The sequence below is a fragment of the Salvelinus alpinus genome, chromosome 8 (genome assembly GCF_045679555.1).
Source record: "Salvelinus alpinus chromosome 8, SLU_Salpinus.1, whole genome shotgun sequence".
Classification (NCBI taxonomy): Eukaryota; Metazoa; Chordata; class Actinopteri; order Salmoniformes; family Salmonidae; genus Salvelinus; species Salvelinus alpinus.
In genome coordinates this window covers 24,549,648-24,567,698 of record NC_092093.1, presented here as the reverse complement: position 1 = coordinate 24,567,698, position 18,051 = coordinate 24,549,648, and the positions used below count along the sequence as shown (strand labels likewise).

At 43.7% G+C, this 18,051-nt stretch overlaps 1 protein-coding gene and 2 long non-coding RNA genes across 6 annotated transcripts; 2 read left to right on the top strand and 1 right to left on the bottom strand.

Annotated features, from left to right (window-relative positions):
* The first annotated feature begins 7 nt into the window (after positions 1-7).
* LOC139582761 (uncharacterized) lies at positions 8-2,193 on the top strand. The gene is made up of 3 exons (XR_011676422.1): positions 8-111; positions 215-385; positions 1,576-2,193. It is a non-coding gene; the product is annotated as an uncharacterized lncRNA (long non-coding RNA).
* Positions 2,154-7,043, bottom strand: LOC139582759 (F-box only protein 30-like). Of its 2 annotated transcripts, none has more exons than XM_071413069.1 (3): positions 6,596-7,043; positions 3,427-6,017; positions 2,154-3,110 (listed from the first exon to the last, which is right to left on the bottom strand). In XM_071413069.1, the coding sequence occupies exons 2-3, from the start codon at positions 5,929-5,931 to the stop codon at positions 2,910-2,912; spliced, it is 2,706 nt and encodes a 901-aa protein (XP_071269170.1). In that variant the 5' UTR covers positions 5,932-6,017; positions 6,596-7,043; the 3' UTR covers positions 2,154-2,909. The 2 variants fall into 2 exon arrangements, with proteins under 2 accessions (XP_071269170.1, XP_071269169.1); XM_071413068.1 differs by lacking the exon at positions 6,596-7,043 and adding an exon at positions 6,397-6,522.
* LOC139582760 (uncharacterized) lies at positions 7,044-16,220 on the top strand. Of its 3 annotated transcripts, none has more exons than XR_011676420.1 (4): positions 7,044-7,146; positions 7,446-11,075; positions 11,193-14,468; positions 15,783-16,220. It is a non-coding gene; the product is annotated as an uncharacterized lncRNA (long non-coding RNA). The 3 variants fall into 3 exon arrangements; XR_011676421.1 differs by having other exon boundaries at positions 7,446-11,738; positions 14,314-14,468; XR_011676419.1 differs by having other exon boundaries at positions 7,446-14,468.
* The last annotated feature ends 1,831 nt before the right edge of the window (positions 16,221-18,051 follow it).

The following is an 18,051-nucleotide window of genomic DNA, read 5'->3' as shown; positions in this document are numbered from 1 at the left end:
TCCTTCCCAGGAATCCCTCAACGATTTGACACAGTGAAGGAGGTCATCAAATTCATCACCATGGTGATCTTCACTGTGTCAGCACAACATTCCGCTGTCAGCATGGGACAAGTGAGATGAGGAAGAGAGCAAAACAAGTTAACAAATTACATTGCAGGACTGATAAGTGTATACATATATTTTTTAAAACATATTACTTCTTTCTCTTTCCTAGTTTGACTACTGCAGCTGGGTACCCAACAGCCCCATATTTCTTTGCAAAGCTCCTCCCACCACTAAGGGGTGCTCTAGCATGAGCACCATTTTTGAGACACTGCCAGATGTTGGCTCAACAGTGAGGGGAATGGCTTCCATATGGCTGCTCAGCAAGAAATACTCAGACTTTGTGAGTTTTGACCTCAATGATTTGACCCTCTTAGATATGGTATTTTTAGAGTCATGTCTGTGATATGCTGCGGTCACTGTTGCTGCAGTCATTGACCCTGTTCGAATACAATTACATCCTTCCTTTCTCCCTTCCCACCCTATTTGCTTGAGGTAATCACAGGTCTGTGTGTGGGTTAGGTGAAAACATTGTCTCCACCAGAGGAGGCTGGTGGGAAGAGCTATAGGAGGATGGGCTCATCGTAATGGCTGGAATGGAATGGATAGAACGGAGTCATGTGGTTTGCATATGTTTGATACTGTTCCAATTATTCCATTCTAGCCATTACAGTGAGCCAGTCCTCCTATATCTCCTCCCACCAGCCTCCCCTGGTTTCCACCCCATTGCTTTCACCAATCTTACAGTTACAGATCAGCTATTTCCTTAAGGAAATAAGAAAAGAAGTGTGCATTTTGAAAGTATTCAAACAGGGACATTGTTGCTCAAGTCTAGTCTATACCCGACACCAATGAAGTGGTGGGAAAAGTAGAATTGTCATACTTGAGTAAAGATACCTTCATCGAAAATGACTCAAGTAAAAGTGAAAGTCACCCAGCAAAATACTACTTGAGTAAGAATGTTAAAGTATATGGTTTTAAATATACTTAAGTATCAAAAGTAAATGTAATTGCTAAATATAATAGGCAAACCAGACGGCATGATTTTCTTGTTTTTTTATTTAGTGATAGCCAGGGGCATACTCAAACAGTCAGACATAATGTACAAATGAAGTATTTGTGTTTAGTGAGTCCGCCAAGTCAGAGGCAGTAGTTATGACCAGGGATGTTCTCTTTATAAGTGTGTGAATTGGACCATTTTCCTGTTCTGTTAAGCATTCAAAATGTAACGAGTACTTTTGGGTGTCAGGGAAAATGTATGGAGTAAAAAGTACATTATTTTCTTTAGGAATGTAGTGGACTAAAAGTAAAAGTTATCAAAAATATGAATAGTGAAGTAAAGTATAGATACCCCAAAAAATGACTTAAGTAGTACTTTAAAGTATTCTTACGTAAGTACTTTACAGCACTGCTCCAATGACCCAACAGGCCTAATCATCACAAATACATGACTCACTCATTTGCTTCTTCTTATATCTGGAGATTTTCTTCTCCCACAAAGTAATAAATTGGAATATCGTCTGTTTTCCTCAGATCCCCCTTGGCTCATACCCAAATCAATACTTTGACGAGACTGATGGATACTTTGACGTGACCAAGCAGATGATGAAGCACTTTCAGGCAGAGTTATCCTACCTCAGTGAGTCAATCACTGAGAGGAATTCCACATTTACACCACCTTATAACTACCTAAACCCTGCCGAGATGGAGAATAGCGTATCTATGTGAGCTGGTTCATGTTACCATAATGATTGAGCATGCAAAGATGCTTGCAAGCCCTGTAGTACAGGGCGTAGTAGTGTGTCCAAGGAATACAGTATACCCTGCTGCCAATGACCAGAGCTATGCAAATCTGTTACTAATTATGAGCATTCAAGTGAACATTTTATTTAACCTTTGGAAAGATGGAGAATGTAAATAGACTCCATCTTGTCTTCTTTGATCTCAATGACCATGTTTTATTGCACTTCCTCTCAAGTTAACATGTGGTAGTGAGCAGCTTTATGTACTTTTAATTATCAAATAAATTAAAGTTTGTCTGATTCACTGAAGCGCTATGGTGCTGATAAAAAAACAAAGAGCTAGACAAACACAAGGAAGATCATGAAAGGTGTTATTGAAGATTCATTTTATTAAACAGCAACAAAATCACATGCATTGTTGGGACAGCTCCATGTGACCACGCATGACTTCTCTTCCTTTGTTTTGTGTGTTGTGGTCACTTTCTGGTCCAACCCACTGGTCCTTCAAGTCCAGTTTGCAAATATCACATATTGATCCCCACCATATTCATTTAAATGAGGATGCTTTTGGTACATTGGTGTAAGAGTGACCAGGGACTTGCACATTTCATTAAAGTGCTATATGGAAAATAACTCGCTGAAAGGCAAGACAGTGAAAATATTTATATTTCTTTCTATGTATAGTCAGTATTTGTCCAAGAAAATCATGTTACCAAAATAGGGACACAATTTAAACACCAACAACCCATGCAAGTTAAATTGTTAAATAGTACTAATTTACATCTAGTATGGATACACTGCAGGTCAAGAAACCTACTGTAACCGTGTGTCAAGCAGATCAAGTATTATTTCATACATTAAGGCTCTTCTTCAACCGTCATACAACACGGGACACAGGGAGAACCTCAATTGCATACTGCTGACGTCCTCTCCTCCTCAAAACCCATTGGATGAGAAAGCCAGAGGTCCCTCCTCTCTGACCTACTCCTCCAATGGGTTTTGAGAAGGCGAGGAGAGGACACGAGTAGTATGCAATTGAAATTCTCCCACATTCTTTTTCAATATAAAAAATACATGTAACATCAAAACCTATGGTATTAAATTACACAGTGTAGCTAACTGAGGTTAGGTCATGTGTTGCTCCTGGAGTTTCAAGATGGAGAGGAGGGATCTGTCTCTGGCTGTGCACATGGACGGCAGTGGAACGGCCTCCATCTTGCGCTCTACGGTGTTGTAGCGGCACGTCCTCAGGTGGTCGGACATGCTGGAGACTTCGGCAAACCGCCACTCACTAACGGGGCTGAAGGCAGTGCTGAATCTCCACACCTGCCCAAACAGAACAAGAGAGTATTGATAAGAGGGCAAGAGAGTTCAATCCAGTAATATTAGCCTATACATGCAAACATTTAAATGGGGTATAGGCTAAGGGATTTAACATCAGTGCTATTGTACATGTGTCAGTGCCGAAATAAGAAGACCCTATCGTGGCAGTGGCACGCTAAAATCCTAGACTGGGAATGTAAATCCTCAGATGTGGTTGTAAATATGTCTGTAAACTATAATACTGGCGGTCTAAAAATCTAACTTTTGCACATCTTACACCTGGTGGTCCAGTTTCAGTCAACAAATGTGAGTTATTTACCCTGTCTTTGATCTGCCATGAGAAGGTTCCGTTTGGGTACTGCCTCCTCTCCCACCGTAGTTCCACTATCCCCCGGGACTGCAGCAGGCTAGCACACACGTCCCTCATGGTCCGCGACACCACGGACAGCTGGCACAGGCTGAAGCCGTCTAGGAAGCGGGCCACATGTTCCAGCACCTCAAAGGGAAGCCCACTGAACTGGTCTGATTGGGACTCGCCCAACGGTTCCCCCCCAACGGGGCTTGGCTGCACCCCAAATGACCGAAGGTTCCGGTCATGGATGACCTTTGAACCCTGGGATGAGGGGCAGAACCTGCGCTGGGAGTAGGTGCAGCCGTAGTAAGCCAGGGGACAGCGGTGCTCCATCCAACCGTTGAGGCCCGCGTGGATGTCCTCGTGGACGTTCTTGAAGTGGGAGGAATACTCATCCCTGCGGAACAGCTGGCCACAAATGAAGGAGAACATTTGCTGGAGACGATTACATGGCATGTTCCGGATCTGTGGAACCTCCTCTAGAACCAGGTCCAGGCGGAGGGTGCGGAAGGGGCTGGGGTAGGATAGTTGGGGCGCGTGGTCGCAGGCAGCCGCAGACGCTACGTCGCCCACCCTTGTGCTGGTCACCAAGATGGCCGCTGGGAAAGTGAAGGTCTGCGTGCCGAAGTCGACGTGGAAGCCGTCTACATAGGTCGTTTCAGAGATCCTGCGGCACTTGCGAGACTCCTCCAGGCAGAAGAGGAGGGCTGCGGTGATCAGGTCGATCTCCCCCAGGCCCATGGGGTCGTCCTCCTGCTCCAGGTCTGACGTATCCACTGCCTTGTCCTCCATTTTGGGTCTAAACCTAACCCGGACCCTTCGTCCATTGGACAGAGCAAACTGGCCCAAGCCTCTGAGCAACTGGTGGTTCTGGAACTTCCTCTCCAGCCCTCTGTCCTCTAGGACCACGTGGCTGGCCCTGTGTGCAATACCCTGGTGGATATGCAGGGGTGGTGCTAGTGGAGGGTCTGGGTGAGACTGGGGTTGTGGCTGTGACTGAGACACACAGGACCCTTGAGGCACAGGTGACAGATTCAAGTCATCTTGCACCTTGACTAGGCATACTGTTTCACTGGAGGACCAACTGGTTCCAGGCTGTTGCTGGTCTGCTGAATCTGAACCTGAACCTAAGACCTGCTCCTGTGGCCTCTTCTGGGAGCCTTTCCCACTCAAACAACCATTACATAGGCTCTGTCCATCCATCCCCTCAACACTCTTTGAGGCCCTACCTAAAAGCTCCATTTGCATGTTGCCAGCAGCAACAACATTCATGGCAACCTCACTGTCGGTTCTGCTGACCACTCTCAGCGGTCCGACTGATGATCCTGCCTCAGCATCTTTCATCTCAACATTCATTGAGTCTGCATCTTCCAATTGATGGAAGCTGCTGTTAGGTTCCGCCTGAGGGTGAGAGGGGGCTCCGTTGATTGGGTCTGTGTATTTGACTGTGTTGCCGAGGTCACCCAGGGCTGTGACCAGGCTCCTCCTTAGCTGGACTGTAGCCTGGTGGAGTTGGTGCAGCTGTCCATAGCACTCCTTCAAATTCACACCCTCAGCTACAGGACCTTTGACCTCCAGTCTGTTGTGAAGCAGCAGCTCCTCATTCCTGTCACTGCTGTTCTCGCTACGCTGAGGCTCCAGCACTGCTCCTCCGTTGATGTGTTGCTCTGTGTTGTTGTCAGAGGTGCTGTTAGCGCTGTTGAGGACGTCCAACGCGGCGGCAAGGCTCCTCGCCGTCTCCACTGTGGCCTCGTACAGCTTGCTATACCGCTCCTCGTTCAAACCGTTTATTCCGTTGGCAATTTTATCCTTCGCTGAGCCCAGCGGTGGTGTCAATGGTGGTGGTGAATGCGTCGTCAATGGTGGCGGTGACTGCGGCGTCAATGGTGGCGGTGACTGCGGCGTCAATGGTGGCGGTGACTGCGGTGTCAATGGTGGCGGTGACTCAGAAGTGGCAGCTATAGGGTCGGCCACCACCAGCACAGCTGAGTCCGAAGCAGTGTCCTTCTCGCTCTCTACGGCGACAACCGTTGGCTGTCTTTCGACCGTGGGCGCCATGGCGACCACCTTGAGGGACTCGATCAGCGTGTGCTGGTCCTGCAGGGCGAGCGCCATGTCCAGCTGCTCTGTCTCCTCCACCCCCCAGCTCAGGCTCTCGTATGAGGTGTAGTCCAGGCAGCTGATCGGCCACCTGTTCCACTCCATGGTGCAACACACCACGCCCGCTGGGCACACCTCCAGGTGCGCGGGAATCCGGGTCCGCACCAGGGTGGCAGGGCAGCCAAAGCCACTGTTCAGGCAGGGCACCCTCTCCAGGGGGCAGAGGAGGCGGTGCTCGGGTCCTTTGCAGGTGTGGAAGATGGCCCCGCAGAGCAAGGGGCAGGTGACCAGGTCACAGGAGATACCAGGTTCAGGCCTGGTCATACACCTCTGACTCAGGCAGGTCACACAGTGGGTATGTTGCAGCTCCATCTTTAAAAAGATGGGCAGTGGAGTTTCTGGAGGGGTGTAAGGTGGAGCAGGAGGGTGTGGTGGTGGGAAGGGGAGAGTCCACAACACTGAGAGGGAAAAGGAAACAATATACACAGGAATGAATGTTAATTCGTGTGTACAAGCAGATGCATACAATACAGTACACTAGTCATTTCAATTTGGTTGAAAAATATCAAACCCAGCCATTCATTCCTCAAGTAGCAACAGTGTAGCAAGTAATAACTTGGATAGGAAATGGGTTATCTACAGTAGCTTAGCTCAGTTCAATACCTAAGCTAAAGAGCGAGCTAGCTTAGCTATGTTGAGTCATTTGTAACACCAATAGCCTAATAATAACTTGGCTGACCAGCTACTTAGCCTAAGTTAGCCGCTAGCTAGCCAGCTTTGTCAGCAAAGGAAAACAAGCCAGCTAGTAAGGTTCAGCTTGATAAACCAAAAGCAAACCTAATGAATGAAGAAATACTATTTGAGGGACTGATTTCACAGACTGGTCATGCTGATGGTAGGATTCTGTGTAGCTGTTAAGACAACTCCTAACATAGCAAGAAGACCGTGTCGCAGTCTGAGTGACGAAAGAGCCACTAACTTTCAGCTGTCCCATGAACAACAACTCAGCAAGAAACTTCAATTCTTGGCTAATTACCGTAGCGTTGACGTGACTCGATTGCTCAAACTCCACGACTATAGTAATCCAGCTACTTGTCCGTTTATATTAAAGTTACAAATGGATGTAAAGTACTTTTTTCCTATACATCTCTCCTCTTGTCTTTCAATCAACCTCCCTATGCGTTGTCCGCTGTTGCTTCTCCCTCTATTCTAAACTGAGAGATGATCCTAGGGATGTGTGTTCCCATTGGACAATGGTTGTCATGTGGGTCGGGGTGTTCCTTCCTTCCTGTAGAAGTTTGCGAGATAGGTCAAAAAAATTAATACATCTTCAACCTGGGAAGTTTGGCCAGTGAAGTTTTCATAAAACTACTCTTATTACATCTCTAAGTAATCGTATACCATATCTTCATACTACTTTTTGATATTAGGTAGTAATGCGATTCTTGATTAGCAACATGAAATTAGCAACTTGTATCATTTTGATATCGTTAGCTGAGACGCTAGTTGATGTCGTCATCACGCAGCAGGCACGTAATGATAAAATCGTCAACAACCGATTCAGGAGCGGGCATGGCTTTTTGCAATGTAAGTACAGTGATCAATTAATTATACATTGCAAAATCAAATATAATTGCACGTCGAACTATCAATCTACCGACAAATAAATTCATTTCGAAGGATTAAGAAAAAATAAAGGTTAGATCTACACGATAGTAATGAATGCAGCTTTCTATAGTCTTGAGAACGAGTCTGTCTGCTAAACGTTAGTCGAGCAAGCCAATTCAGAAAAGCCAGCAGCCCAATTGCAGACTTTCATAGTCAATCTCTACAGAATAGCCATTGGATTTTAAAACATCTAATTCTATATTTTTTTTGTTTTCTAGCGGTATACCAGACCACGTGATAGGCAATACCACCTCCAGAGAAGAACAGATATAGCCCTTGGTTCACTCCAGACCTGACTGCCCTCGACCAGCACAAAAACATCCTGTGGCTGACTGCAATAGCGTCGAATAGTCCCCGCGATATGCAACTGTTCAGGGAAGTCAGGAACCAATACACACAGTCAGTCAGGAAAGCAAAGGCTAGCTTTTTCAAATAGAAATTTGCATCCTGTAGCTCTAACTCCAAATCTTGGGACACTGTAAGGTCCATGGAGAACAAGAGCCCCTCCTCCCAGCTGCCCACTGCACTGAGGCTAAGTAACACTGTCACCACCGATAAATAAACCACAGAGAATTTCAATAACCATTTCCATAAGGCTGGCCATGCTTTCCTCCTGGCTACCCCAACCCCGGCCAACAGCTCCGCACCCCCCGCAGCTACTTTCCCAAGCCTCCCCAGCTTCTCCTTCACCCAAATCCAGACAGCAGATGTACTGAAAGAGCTGCAAAACCTGGACCTGTACAAATCAGCTGGGCTAGACAATCTGGACCCTCTCTTTCTAAAATTATCCGCCGCCATTGTTGCAACCCATATTACCAGTCTGTTCAACCTCTCTTTCGTATCGTCCGAGATCCCTAAAGATTGGAAAGCTGTCGCGGTCATCCCCCTCTTCAAAGGGTGTGACACCCTAGACCCAAACTGTTATAGACCTATATCCATCCTGCCCTGCCTTTCTAAAGTCTTCGAAAGTTAAACAGATCACCGACCATTTTGAATCCCACCGTACCTTCTCCGCTGTGCAATCCGGTTTCCGAGCTGGTCACGGGTGCACCTCAGCCACGCTCAAGGTACTAAACGATAAAAGATTGTACTGTGCAGCCATCTTCATCGACCTGGCCAAGGCTTTCGACTGAATCACCGTATTCTTATCTGCAGACTCAACAGCCTTGGTTTCTCAAATGACTGCCTCGCCTGGTTCACCAACTACTTCTCAGACAGAGTTCAGTGTGTCAAATCGGAGGGCCTGTTGTCCGGACCTCTGGCAGTCTCTATGGGGGTGCCACAGGGTTCAATTCTCGGGCCGACTCTGTTCTCTGTATATACAGTGGGGACATACACTGCCGATTTTGCAGGTTTTCCTACTTACAAAGCATGTAGAGGTCTGTAATTTTTTATCATAGGTACACTTCAACTGTGAGAGACGGAATCTAAAATTTTTAAGTAATTTTTAAGTAATTAATTTGCATTTTATTGCATGACATAAGTATTTGATCACCTACCAACCAGTAAGAATTCCGGCTCTCACAGACCTGTTAGTTTTTCTTTAAGAAGCCCTCCTGTTCTACTCTGGACGGTTCTGACTTAGAATATGTGGTTAACTACAAATACCTAGGTGTCTGGCTAGACTGTAAACTCTCCTTCCAGACTCATTATAAACATCTCCAATCCAAAATTAAATCTAGATTGGCTTTCTATTCTGCAACAAAGCCTCCTTCACTCACGCCGCCAAACATTCCCTGGTAAAACTGACTATCCTACCGATCCTCGACTTCGGCAATGTCATTTACAAAATAGCCTCCAACACTCTACTCAACAAACTGGATGCAGTCTATCACAGTGCCATCCGTTTTGTCACCAAAGCCCCATATACCACCCAGCACTGTGACCTGTATGCTCTAATCGGCTGGCCCTCGCTACATATTCGTCGCCAGACCCACTGGCTCCAGGTCATCTATAAGTGTTTGCTAGGTAAAGCTCCGCCTTATCTCAGCTCACTGGTCACGACAACAACACCCACCCGTAGCATGCGCTCCAGCAGGTATATCTCACTGGTCATCCCCAAAGCCAACACCTCTTTGGCCTCCTTTCCTTACAGTTCTCTGCTCCCAATGACTGGAACGAATTGCAAAAATCGCTGAAGCTGGTGACTTATATTTCCCTCACTAACTTTAAACATCAGCTATCCGAGCAGCTAACCGATGGCTGCAGCTGTACATAGCCCATCTGTAAATAGCCCATCCAATCTACCTACCTCATCCCCATATTGTTTTTATTTAATTTTCTGCTCTTTTGCACACCAGTATTTCTACTTCCACATCATCATCTGCACATCTATCACTCCCGTGTTAATTTGCTAAATTGTAATTACTTGCTACTATGGCCTATTTATTGCCTTACCTCCTCACGCCATTTGTACACACTGTATATATAGACATTCTTTTTTTTGTATTGTGTTATTGACTGTAAGCTTGTTTATTCCATGTGTAACACTGTGTTGTTGTTTGTGTCGCACTGCTTTGCTTTATCTTGGCCAGGTCGCAGTTGTAAATGAGAACTTGTTCTCAACTAGCCTACCTGGTTAAATAAAGGGGAAATAAAAAAATATATATCTATTTTTGTAATCACTGCATTAAATCTCTGCAAGTCATTCTATTTTATTTATTTATTTAACCTTTATTTAACTAGGCAAGTCAGTTAAGAACAAATTCTTATTTACAATGGCGGCCTACCGGGGAACAGTGGGATAACTGCCTTGTTCAGGGGCAGAACGACAGATTTTTTACCTTGTCAGCTCGGGGATTCAATCCAGCAACATTTCTACCCTTTCTAACCACTAGGCTATCTGCCGCCTCTATAACTCCAACCTAGCTATGTATTTGAGGTATATGGTTATTTTATGACTTGGGGTTGTTGGTTATTGTTTTAATAGACTTTACGTTACATTACAGAAAGAAAGCACACTGCACCCAAAGGAAATATCTTAAGTTGACCGATTGTGGGAAGTACTATAGTGACTACTGTTAGCTCAAGGGACGAAGCACTCTTTACCTCTCCTCTAGTCACCCGCTACTTTAAACTCCTTGATGTGACCCTAGAGTCATATAATTTAAAGCTTAAACCCAGACAAATCTATAGCTGTAAAGTATGTTGTCTCCAGATGGGCAGAGGTCAAGCAGACGGGGCAAATGTTCACTAATGGCCTGCTACAACGCTGCTGCAGATGCTATACCATCCAGCGTCTTCTTCAAAGTGTCAGACCAAATGTCTAACCTCAACTTATTTGATTCAGCTTACCCTGATGAAGTGTTCCACTACTCATCTGAAACTGGGGATTTGGACAAAACATTTTTCAAAGGGTGGTATCATTTATTTATTTTTTCCCCGTGAAGGACTGTCCGCTTGTGCTGTTTGTCAAAGGAGAAACAGATCTACTGGACTCTGATATTATCAATGAAGCAGGCAGTGATGGTGTGATATTGTTCAGTATCTACCTGCCACCAGACTTTCCCCCTGTCCTGCAGCCACTAACCATGGAGTTCTTTGGGCTCTTCAAGGCTGAGTTTTTCAGGCATGCTTGTGACATCCCCCCTTCTTATAGGGACTTTGCCAGTTGCCACAGTGTTGAAGCAGACATAGGATGCTTTTGAAACTGAGAGGACTGTGAAGGATGGGTTCAGGAGGACAGGTATCTTTCTATTTGACCACCATGTCATGGCTAGGTCCGTATGGTGTGGGAGGGAAAGATGAGGCCCGAGGTCGGTTCTGCTGGACCCTGTGATGATGGGCCAAAGGAAAAACGACCCGAACTTGTGACAGACAGTACTTATGACAATAAGAAGGCATTAAAGGCAAGTTCTCTATAATAATTACTTTGAGTCTCGGAATATCCCGTGATTAATTTACACAAAGTGAATATAACATCATGTCACCATTGTATTGGTACATGTTGATCTTATGATTTACAGGTGGAATCTGACGCCAGACCGGTGCTGCCTTGGTCGTTTCTGCCATCAGAGTATGTTGTGAAGAAAGAGAAGATATTAGATGTGGTGGTAAAAAAATAGGAGGAAATTAAGGAGGAGTTGAATGTTGTCAGACATATCTGCAATAGACCCAAATATTTTGAATAATGCCAATAATCAACATTAGATGATCATTATCAAGGAAAGACTGTCATGCTCCACTTTTCATATACCCACCCAGATCACAAGAGCCAGCTATAGTTCAATTGAAGTGTGTTTTTCATTTCTATTATGTTAGCAGTTTGTAATTAGAAGTTTTACATTGAAGCCTTCATAATTTTTCTGTTTTGATGACTTCATTGCAGCAGTTTCCAAGAGATCACAGCCATGACTCCATTGAGAGATGGGATGAGACTTCGGGTCCTGACTATATATCGGAAGCGTTACAGGAGATAATAAACGATTCTTCAGACTTATCAGACGGCCCTGATAAGAAAAATCGAAAAATCGAATGAGTCAAAAGAAAAGTTATCCTACAGCTGACGAAAGGTTATGAAATAAATAATGCGTAGTTGGGCTTGGCCAATTTTCATATTATATCAATGGGCAACCTACAACGCATATAGTAGCCTAGGCAAAAATGTGAATCAATTTATAATTATCCAGTTCTGAGGACAGCACAATTGCTCTGGAGCCCACGATGATTTACAACCCATAAGACACACTGACTGAGTCACTCGTTCCATCTGCGACCTCTTCAGCACACATACACACAGATAGCCAATGCAACCTGGTCTCAGAGCATTTTGTATTATTCTGTACATAAATCCGAAACATTTGGATTAGTGTGATATGTTTCGAATGGTATGTATTAACTTGTGATTACAATTCGTATGATATGTTACGAATTGAAATTCGTACAATATGTAACATTCGTATACATTTTGCTATAAATTTGTGAAACTTAGGACATGTTACGAATTCCAATTTATTGTTGCTTTGGTTAATTATAGGGTTAAGGTTAGGGGAAGGGTTAGTTAAAAGGGTTATTGGAAGGGTTAGCTAACATGCTAAATAGTTGCAAAGTAGTTTAAAAGTATTTGTAGAGTTACAAAGTTGCTAATTAGCTAAAATGTTAAAGTTGTCCATGATGAGATTCGAACACACAACCTCACGACAATTTCATAAATGTGTCAAGTGCAGCGTCTGGTTGCTCTTCATTACACACCACAGACCAACAAATATTCTTTACATCTACAACATATGAATCACTACAAAACTTGTATGACCTCTTAAACACTATATTAGGCCCAGTATTTGGAACTTTGGTTTTCATAGACATGGCTACTATATTCTGATCACAACATCTGATGGATTTGGATGCTGCTTTAAAGTACATTTCTGCAGCGTTAGTAAAGATGTGATCAATACATGTTGATGATTTCATTCCTGTGCTGTTTGTAACTACCCTGGTAGGTTGACTGATAACCTGAACCAGGTTGCAGGCACTAGTTACAGTTTGAAGCTTTCTCTTGAGTGGGTAGCCTGATGTAAGCTAGTCAATATTTAAATCACCCAGATAATATACCGCTCTGTTGATATCAGATACCTTATCAAGCATTTCACATATGTTATCCAGATACTGACTGTTAGCACTTGGTGGTCTATAGCAGCTTCCCACCAGAATGGGCTTTAGGCGAGGCAGATGAACCTGTAGCCATATTTCTTCAACATTATTTAACATGAGATCCTCTCTAAGCTTTACAGAAATGGGGTTCTAAATATTAACGGCCACAGCTCCAACTTTGGCATTTCCGTATTTTCTGTAGCTCTTATAACCACTGTATCATCTAAGTGAGTTTCAGAGATTGTCAGAATATGAATGTCACCTGTTACTAGCAAATGATTGATTTCATGAACCTTGTTTCTTCAGCTACATATGTTAACATGGGCTATTTGTTGCACTTTTCTTGGATGCTTGATTGTTTTTATTGCTTTACTGGGAAGCTTAGCAGAGGTAGACATGCTCATGTTATTTATGTTAGTGCAGGGTGAGCTGCACACAGTGGACTTCCTACTAGGGTACACCGCCTCAGTGCTAACAGTATCACTCTGGTTCATAAGCACATGATTACTGCATACATAAGCTGTGGGATCAGCAGAGGCATTCAGGGCAGTAAGAGGGAAATAAATGAGGTTACTTACATTGTGTCTTCCAACACCCCTGGGATAATGTACATTTGCTGTAGCATTATGACAACTAGTCTCGAAGCCAGTTATGGAGGGCTAAAAGTCTGCTGAACCATTCAATGCCACGATTTAGGCAGCGAGACAGATATTATGGGCCATTTGTTGGTGTCAAGTAGTGGCCCAATCAGTTCTTTAAAATCAATTTTCAGCTGTTCTGAGCTGCCCTTCATAATGTCATTGAATCTCACGGGAACTATGATAGACTCAATTTCCTGACGCTGGTTTAAATTGTTTGGGAGCAGCTTATTGATGTCCTGTACTCACGCTCATGGATAGCACAACGTGTTTGCTCCAGGGACTGAGACATTAAACTGCCCAATACAATGGCCGGAGAAGGGAATGGTGAAATCTGCACATTCCCACCCATCACACAATTCGTTGAGTATTTCACGAGCCCACGAGCGGCAGGATAGCGTACGTAACATGCGAGCTCGACTTTTTTTTGTACAGAAATAAAATAAAATTGGAATGGCCGCTAGAGGCGATAACATCGTCAATGGGCAAGCCCAAAAAATTATTTCAGATCCCTCCTATGTACTTCACTAATTTTCAGTCACCCTTTTGGCTGTTGGCATTACAGACCTTTTTTTTCTTTGGGACAAGTAATTTCAGCTTTTGTCCTACTTGTCCGATGGACAAGTGGCTAAAAAAGTTAATGTCAAGCTCTTGACATATCCCCGTGTCAGTCAGAATACAGTGCACATCCCATCTAACATTTTCCCCTTGTAATCTCAAATAAGGGGACTTTGTCCCATCCCAGGCCAGAGCCAGGCGTGCTTTGTAGGAATTAGGATTAGGCCTGTGATTTAGAAACTATGTTACAATTTATGAATTTGCAATCTAATTTGATTTAATTATGTAATTTGATAATCAGGCTTGGTGGATGAGTCTGGTGACAGCTCAGACGACGAGCCATTGGTTAAGATGATCAGGAAGCCTCCAACAGACTGCCAGCTGAGCGAGAGAGTGAAGACACTGCTGAAATACACAGACCTGGCGGGTGTGACAATGAAGCAAATCTACAATAGAGTAAGAGGACATATATCCAACGTTATTCAAATTTCCAGATTTGACTTAAAATCACTTTCTGCACACCAGATGATGTAATCCTTCTCTCCGGATGATGTCATCGGAAACACTTATCTTCTATCATTTTTTACTCCAAAACAGAAATCCGCTGTTGGGGTGGTGCTGGAGATATGTTAATGTTGGGGTGGTGCTGGAGATATGTTAATGTTGGGGTGGTGCTGGAGATATGTTAATGTTGGGGTGGTGCTGGATATGATATGTTAATGTTGGGGTGGTGCTGGATATGATATGTTAATGTTGGGGTGGTGCTGGATATGATATGTTAATGGTGGGGTGGTGCTGGATCTGATATGTTAATGGTGGGGTGGTTCTGGAGATATGTTAATGGTGGGGTGGTGCTGGAGATATGTTAATGGTGGGGTGGTGCTGGATATGATATGTTAATGGTGGGGTGGTGCTGGATATGATATGTTAATGTTGGGGTGGTGCTGGATATGATATGTTAATGTTGGGGTGGTGCTGGATATGATATGTTAATGTTGGGGTGGTGCTGGATATGATATGTTAATGTTGGGGTGGTGCTGGATATTATATGTTAATGGTGGGGTGGTGCTGGATATGATATGTTAATGTTGGGGTGGTGCTGGATATGATATGTTAATGGTGGGGTGGTGCTGGATATGATATGTTAATGGTGGGGTGGTGCTGGATATGATATGTTAATGTTGGGGTGGTGCTGGATATGATATGTTAATGTTGGGGTGGTGCTGGAGATATGTTAATGTTGGGGTGGTGCTGGATATGATATGTTAATGGTGGGGTGGTGCTGGAGATATGTTAATGTTGGGGTGGTGCTGGATATGATATGTTAATGGTGGGGTGGTGCTGGATCTGATATGTTAATGGTGGGGTGGTGCTGGATATGATATGTTAATGGTGGGGTGGTGCTGGATATGATATGTTAATGGTGGGGTGGTGCTGGATATGATATGTTAATGTTGGGGTGGTGCTGGAGATATGTTAATGTTGGGGTGGTGCTGGATATGATATGTTAATGGTGGGGTGGTTCTGGAGATATGTTAATGTTGGGGTGGTGCTGGATATGATATGTTAATGTTGGGGTGGTGCTGGATATGATATGTTAATGGTGGGGTGGTGCTGGATATGATATGTTAATGGTGGGGTGGTGCTGGATATGATATGTTAATGTTGGGGTGGTGCTGGAGATGATGAATTTGATGTTGAAAAAGGGTGGAATTGTCCTTAAAATATTTTTGTGTAGATCATTATCTTCCATTGTGTGATCTCTTTTAGGTGTTTGAGATGTGCCCCCGGTATGACCTGTCTAACAAGAAGGACATCATCAAGCAGACAGTGAAAGAGGGGATTTCTTTACAACCCAGGGTTTTAATCAAGCCATTGTAGTGATGGGTAACGATGCTTCGTGGGTGACTGTTGTTGATGTGTGCAGAGGGTCCCTGGTTCGCGCCCGGGTCGGGGCGAGGGGACGGTCTAAAGTTATACTGTTACACCATATTCATAGCTTTGACAGATAACATTATAATCAATGATCTCAGGAAAACATAGTTCATATCGTGACAAAGACTCTGGGATTCCTGTATATGCCTTTCCTGGACCTTTCATTGATATTTTTTACATACATGTTCAGACTGTTTAAATACTATACAATTTCATACAATTTATTTGTTTTACTTGCCTAAGTTTTGTAAATAAAGTATTTATTGTACTGTACTGATTTGGTTTATGGTGCTCCTCTCTACTGTACAGTGTACACACATTGCATTATTTATAAGCACTACCCAAATAAGATTTAGAGAAATCCCCACAGAGTGAATTTTCATTGTGATCCACAGAATGTTATAGATGTTTACTAATCAACTGGAAACGACACCTTTCGAGACTCAATTTGGATTTGTTGTGGATAAGTACAGCAGATGAGACAAGGCAATTAGCTTGCCCAGCAGCCCTGCCCTTAGGCCCCTCTGCTTGGAGTAATGCTCCTTTGCTCTCCCTTCATCTCCCCCTCCTCCCATAACAAGATGACGGACGCATTCTCTTCATGTCGTCAGACGCCATGTTCCCAATCTAAGAGCAAACTGACTCACTCTTCATTTGCATATGATAATACAAATGTTTAATGCTTAACTCATGTCCTCTTGACTAGGACGAAAGGCGGTTTCACCAAAAGAGCTGGCAGTACCTCTGGAGCACTTTCTGGCATGGCAAGCAGAGGTGGTATGCCTACTATAAAATGCATCGAATGTTGTCACCGCCAGCTAATTCAAAAGGAACAGGGAAGGCTGTCAATGATATCAGTGCATAACTACCATGAATGAGACAGAATGTCCATATAGGTTTTCTCTTTTTGTGTGTGCTTTTCATATACATAGCCTTTGATTAAAATAGCCTCTAGCCTATAGATTCTCATTGACAGGAAATTCCTAAAGTTCCCAACAACTTTTTAAAGTTTTGACTTCATGCAAACTGCAAACTTGCACTCGAACGGTTTTGTTGAAATGTTAGGTTTGCCAACAGCGTTTCATTGATTTCATTGACTGCTGAGTTTTCAGTTGACTTTTAAGGCCACTGACGGATGGAGGCTACATTTCAGTAATCACTGCAGCGGTCGCGTGCATAATGACTTCACAGCGGGGAGTTGCTCCATTTGATTTCATCCACTGTTACAATGTATCTGGTAGGCCTACCAGTAGCGGTGCGTGGGGAAGCCAGACAAAAAGCCATATGACAAATTATGTGTTGTGATAGTTGCATTGTTTGCTCTATTACCTGTTAGTTCAAATGCCTTGCGACCGTGATATATAGGCCTAAGGCTGAGACAATAAGGAGACACAGTGGCATAATAAATTCAACCACACCTTTATTTCATCACAAAACCGCAGAGCAAACTCTGTCCAGTGAAGTCCACAAAGCATATTGCATGTAACAAACATGCATGTAACAAACAGTTACAAACAGTTACACCTACAGCATGGTCAAGTAAGTTAATGTTTCCGACATTTTCACAACTACTAAATAACTATTGATTTAGAACCACAGAGTTACCGCAAGTCCCAAAGAAAACAGGAGCTGCCTCCACTATTCCAGCACCATTTCAACTTCAACATTTCAACATCATCAAATCACCAATGCTTAATCTAATACAGTGACAACTAAAAGATACCGAAAACTATTTAGTCCAATTGACGTAAGCTACGCTGATCAAAAATATAAACACAACATGCAACAATTTCAAAGATTTTACTGGTTCATATAGGGAATCGGTCAATTGAAATAAGGCACTAATCTACGGATTTCACATGACTGGGCATACAGATACTTTTATAAAAAATAAGTAAGTATCTGGTGTGATCACCATTTGTCTCATGAAGCTCGACATCTTCACATAGAGTTTTTTTTTTTTTGGGGGGGGGGGGCACTCTGTCCACAACACCATCAGCAAACCGCTCGCCTACTTGACACCATACACCATGTCTGCCATCTGCCTGGTACAGTTGATACTGGGATTCATCCATGAAGAGCACACTTCACCAGTGTGCCAGTG

What these genes read in the sequence shown, in the direction of transcription:
- LOC139582759 (XM_071413069.1), bottom strand. Translation starts at nt 5,931, where the DNA reads ATGGAGCTGCAACATACCCACTGTGTGACCTGCCTGAGTCAGAGGTGT. An exon ending in CATGGCAGATCAAAGACAGG is followed by an intron (nt 3,111 to 3,426) that starts GTAAATAACTCA and finishes CTGTTTGGGCAG; the next exon opens with GTGTGGAGATTCAGCACTGC.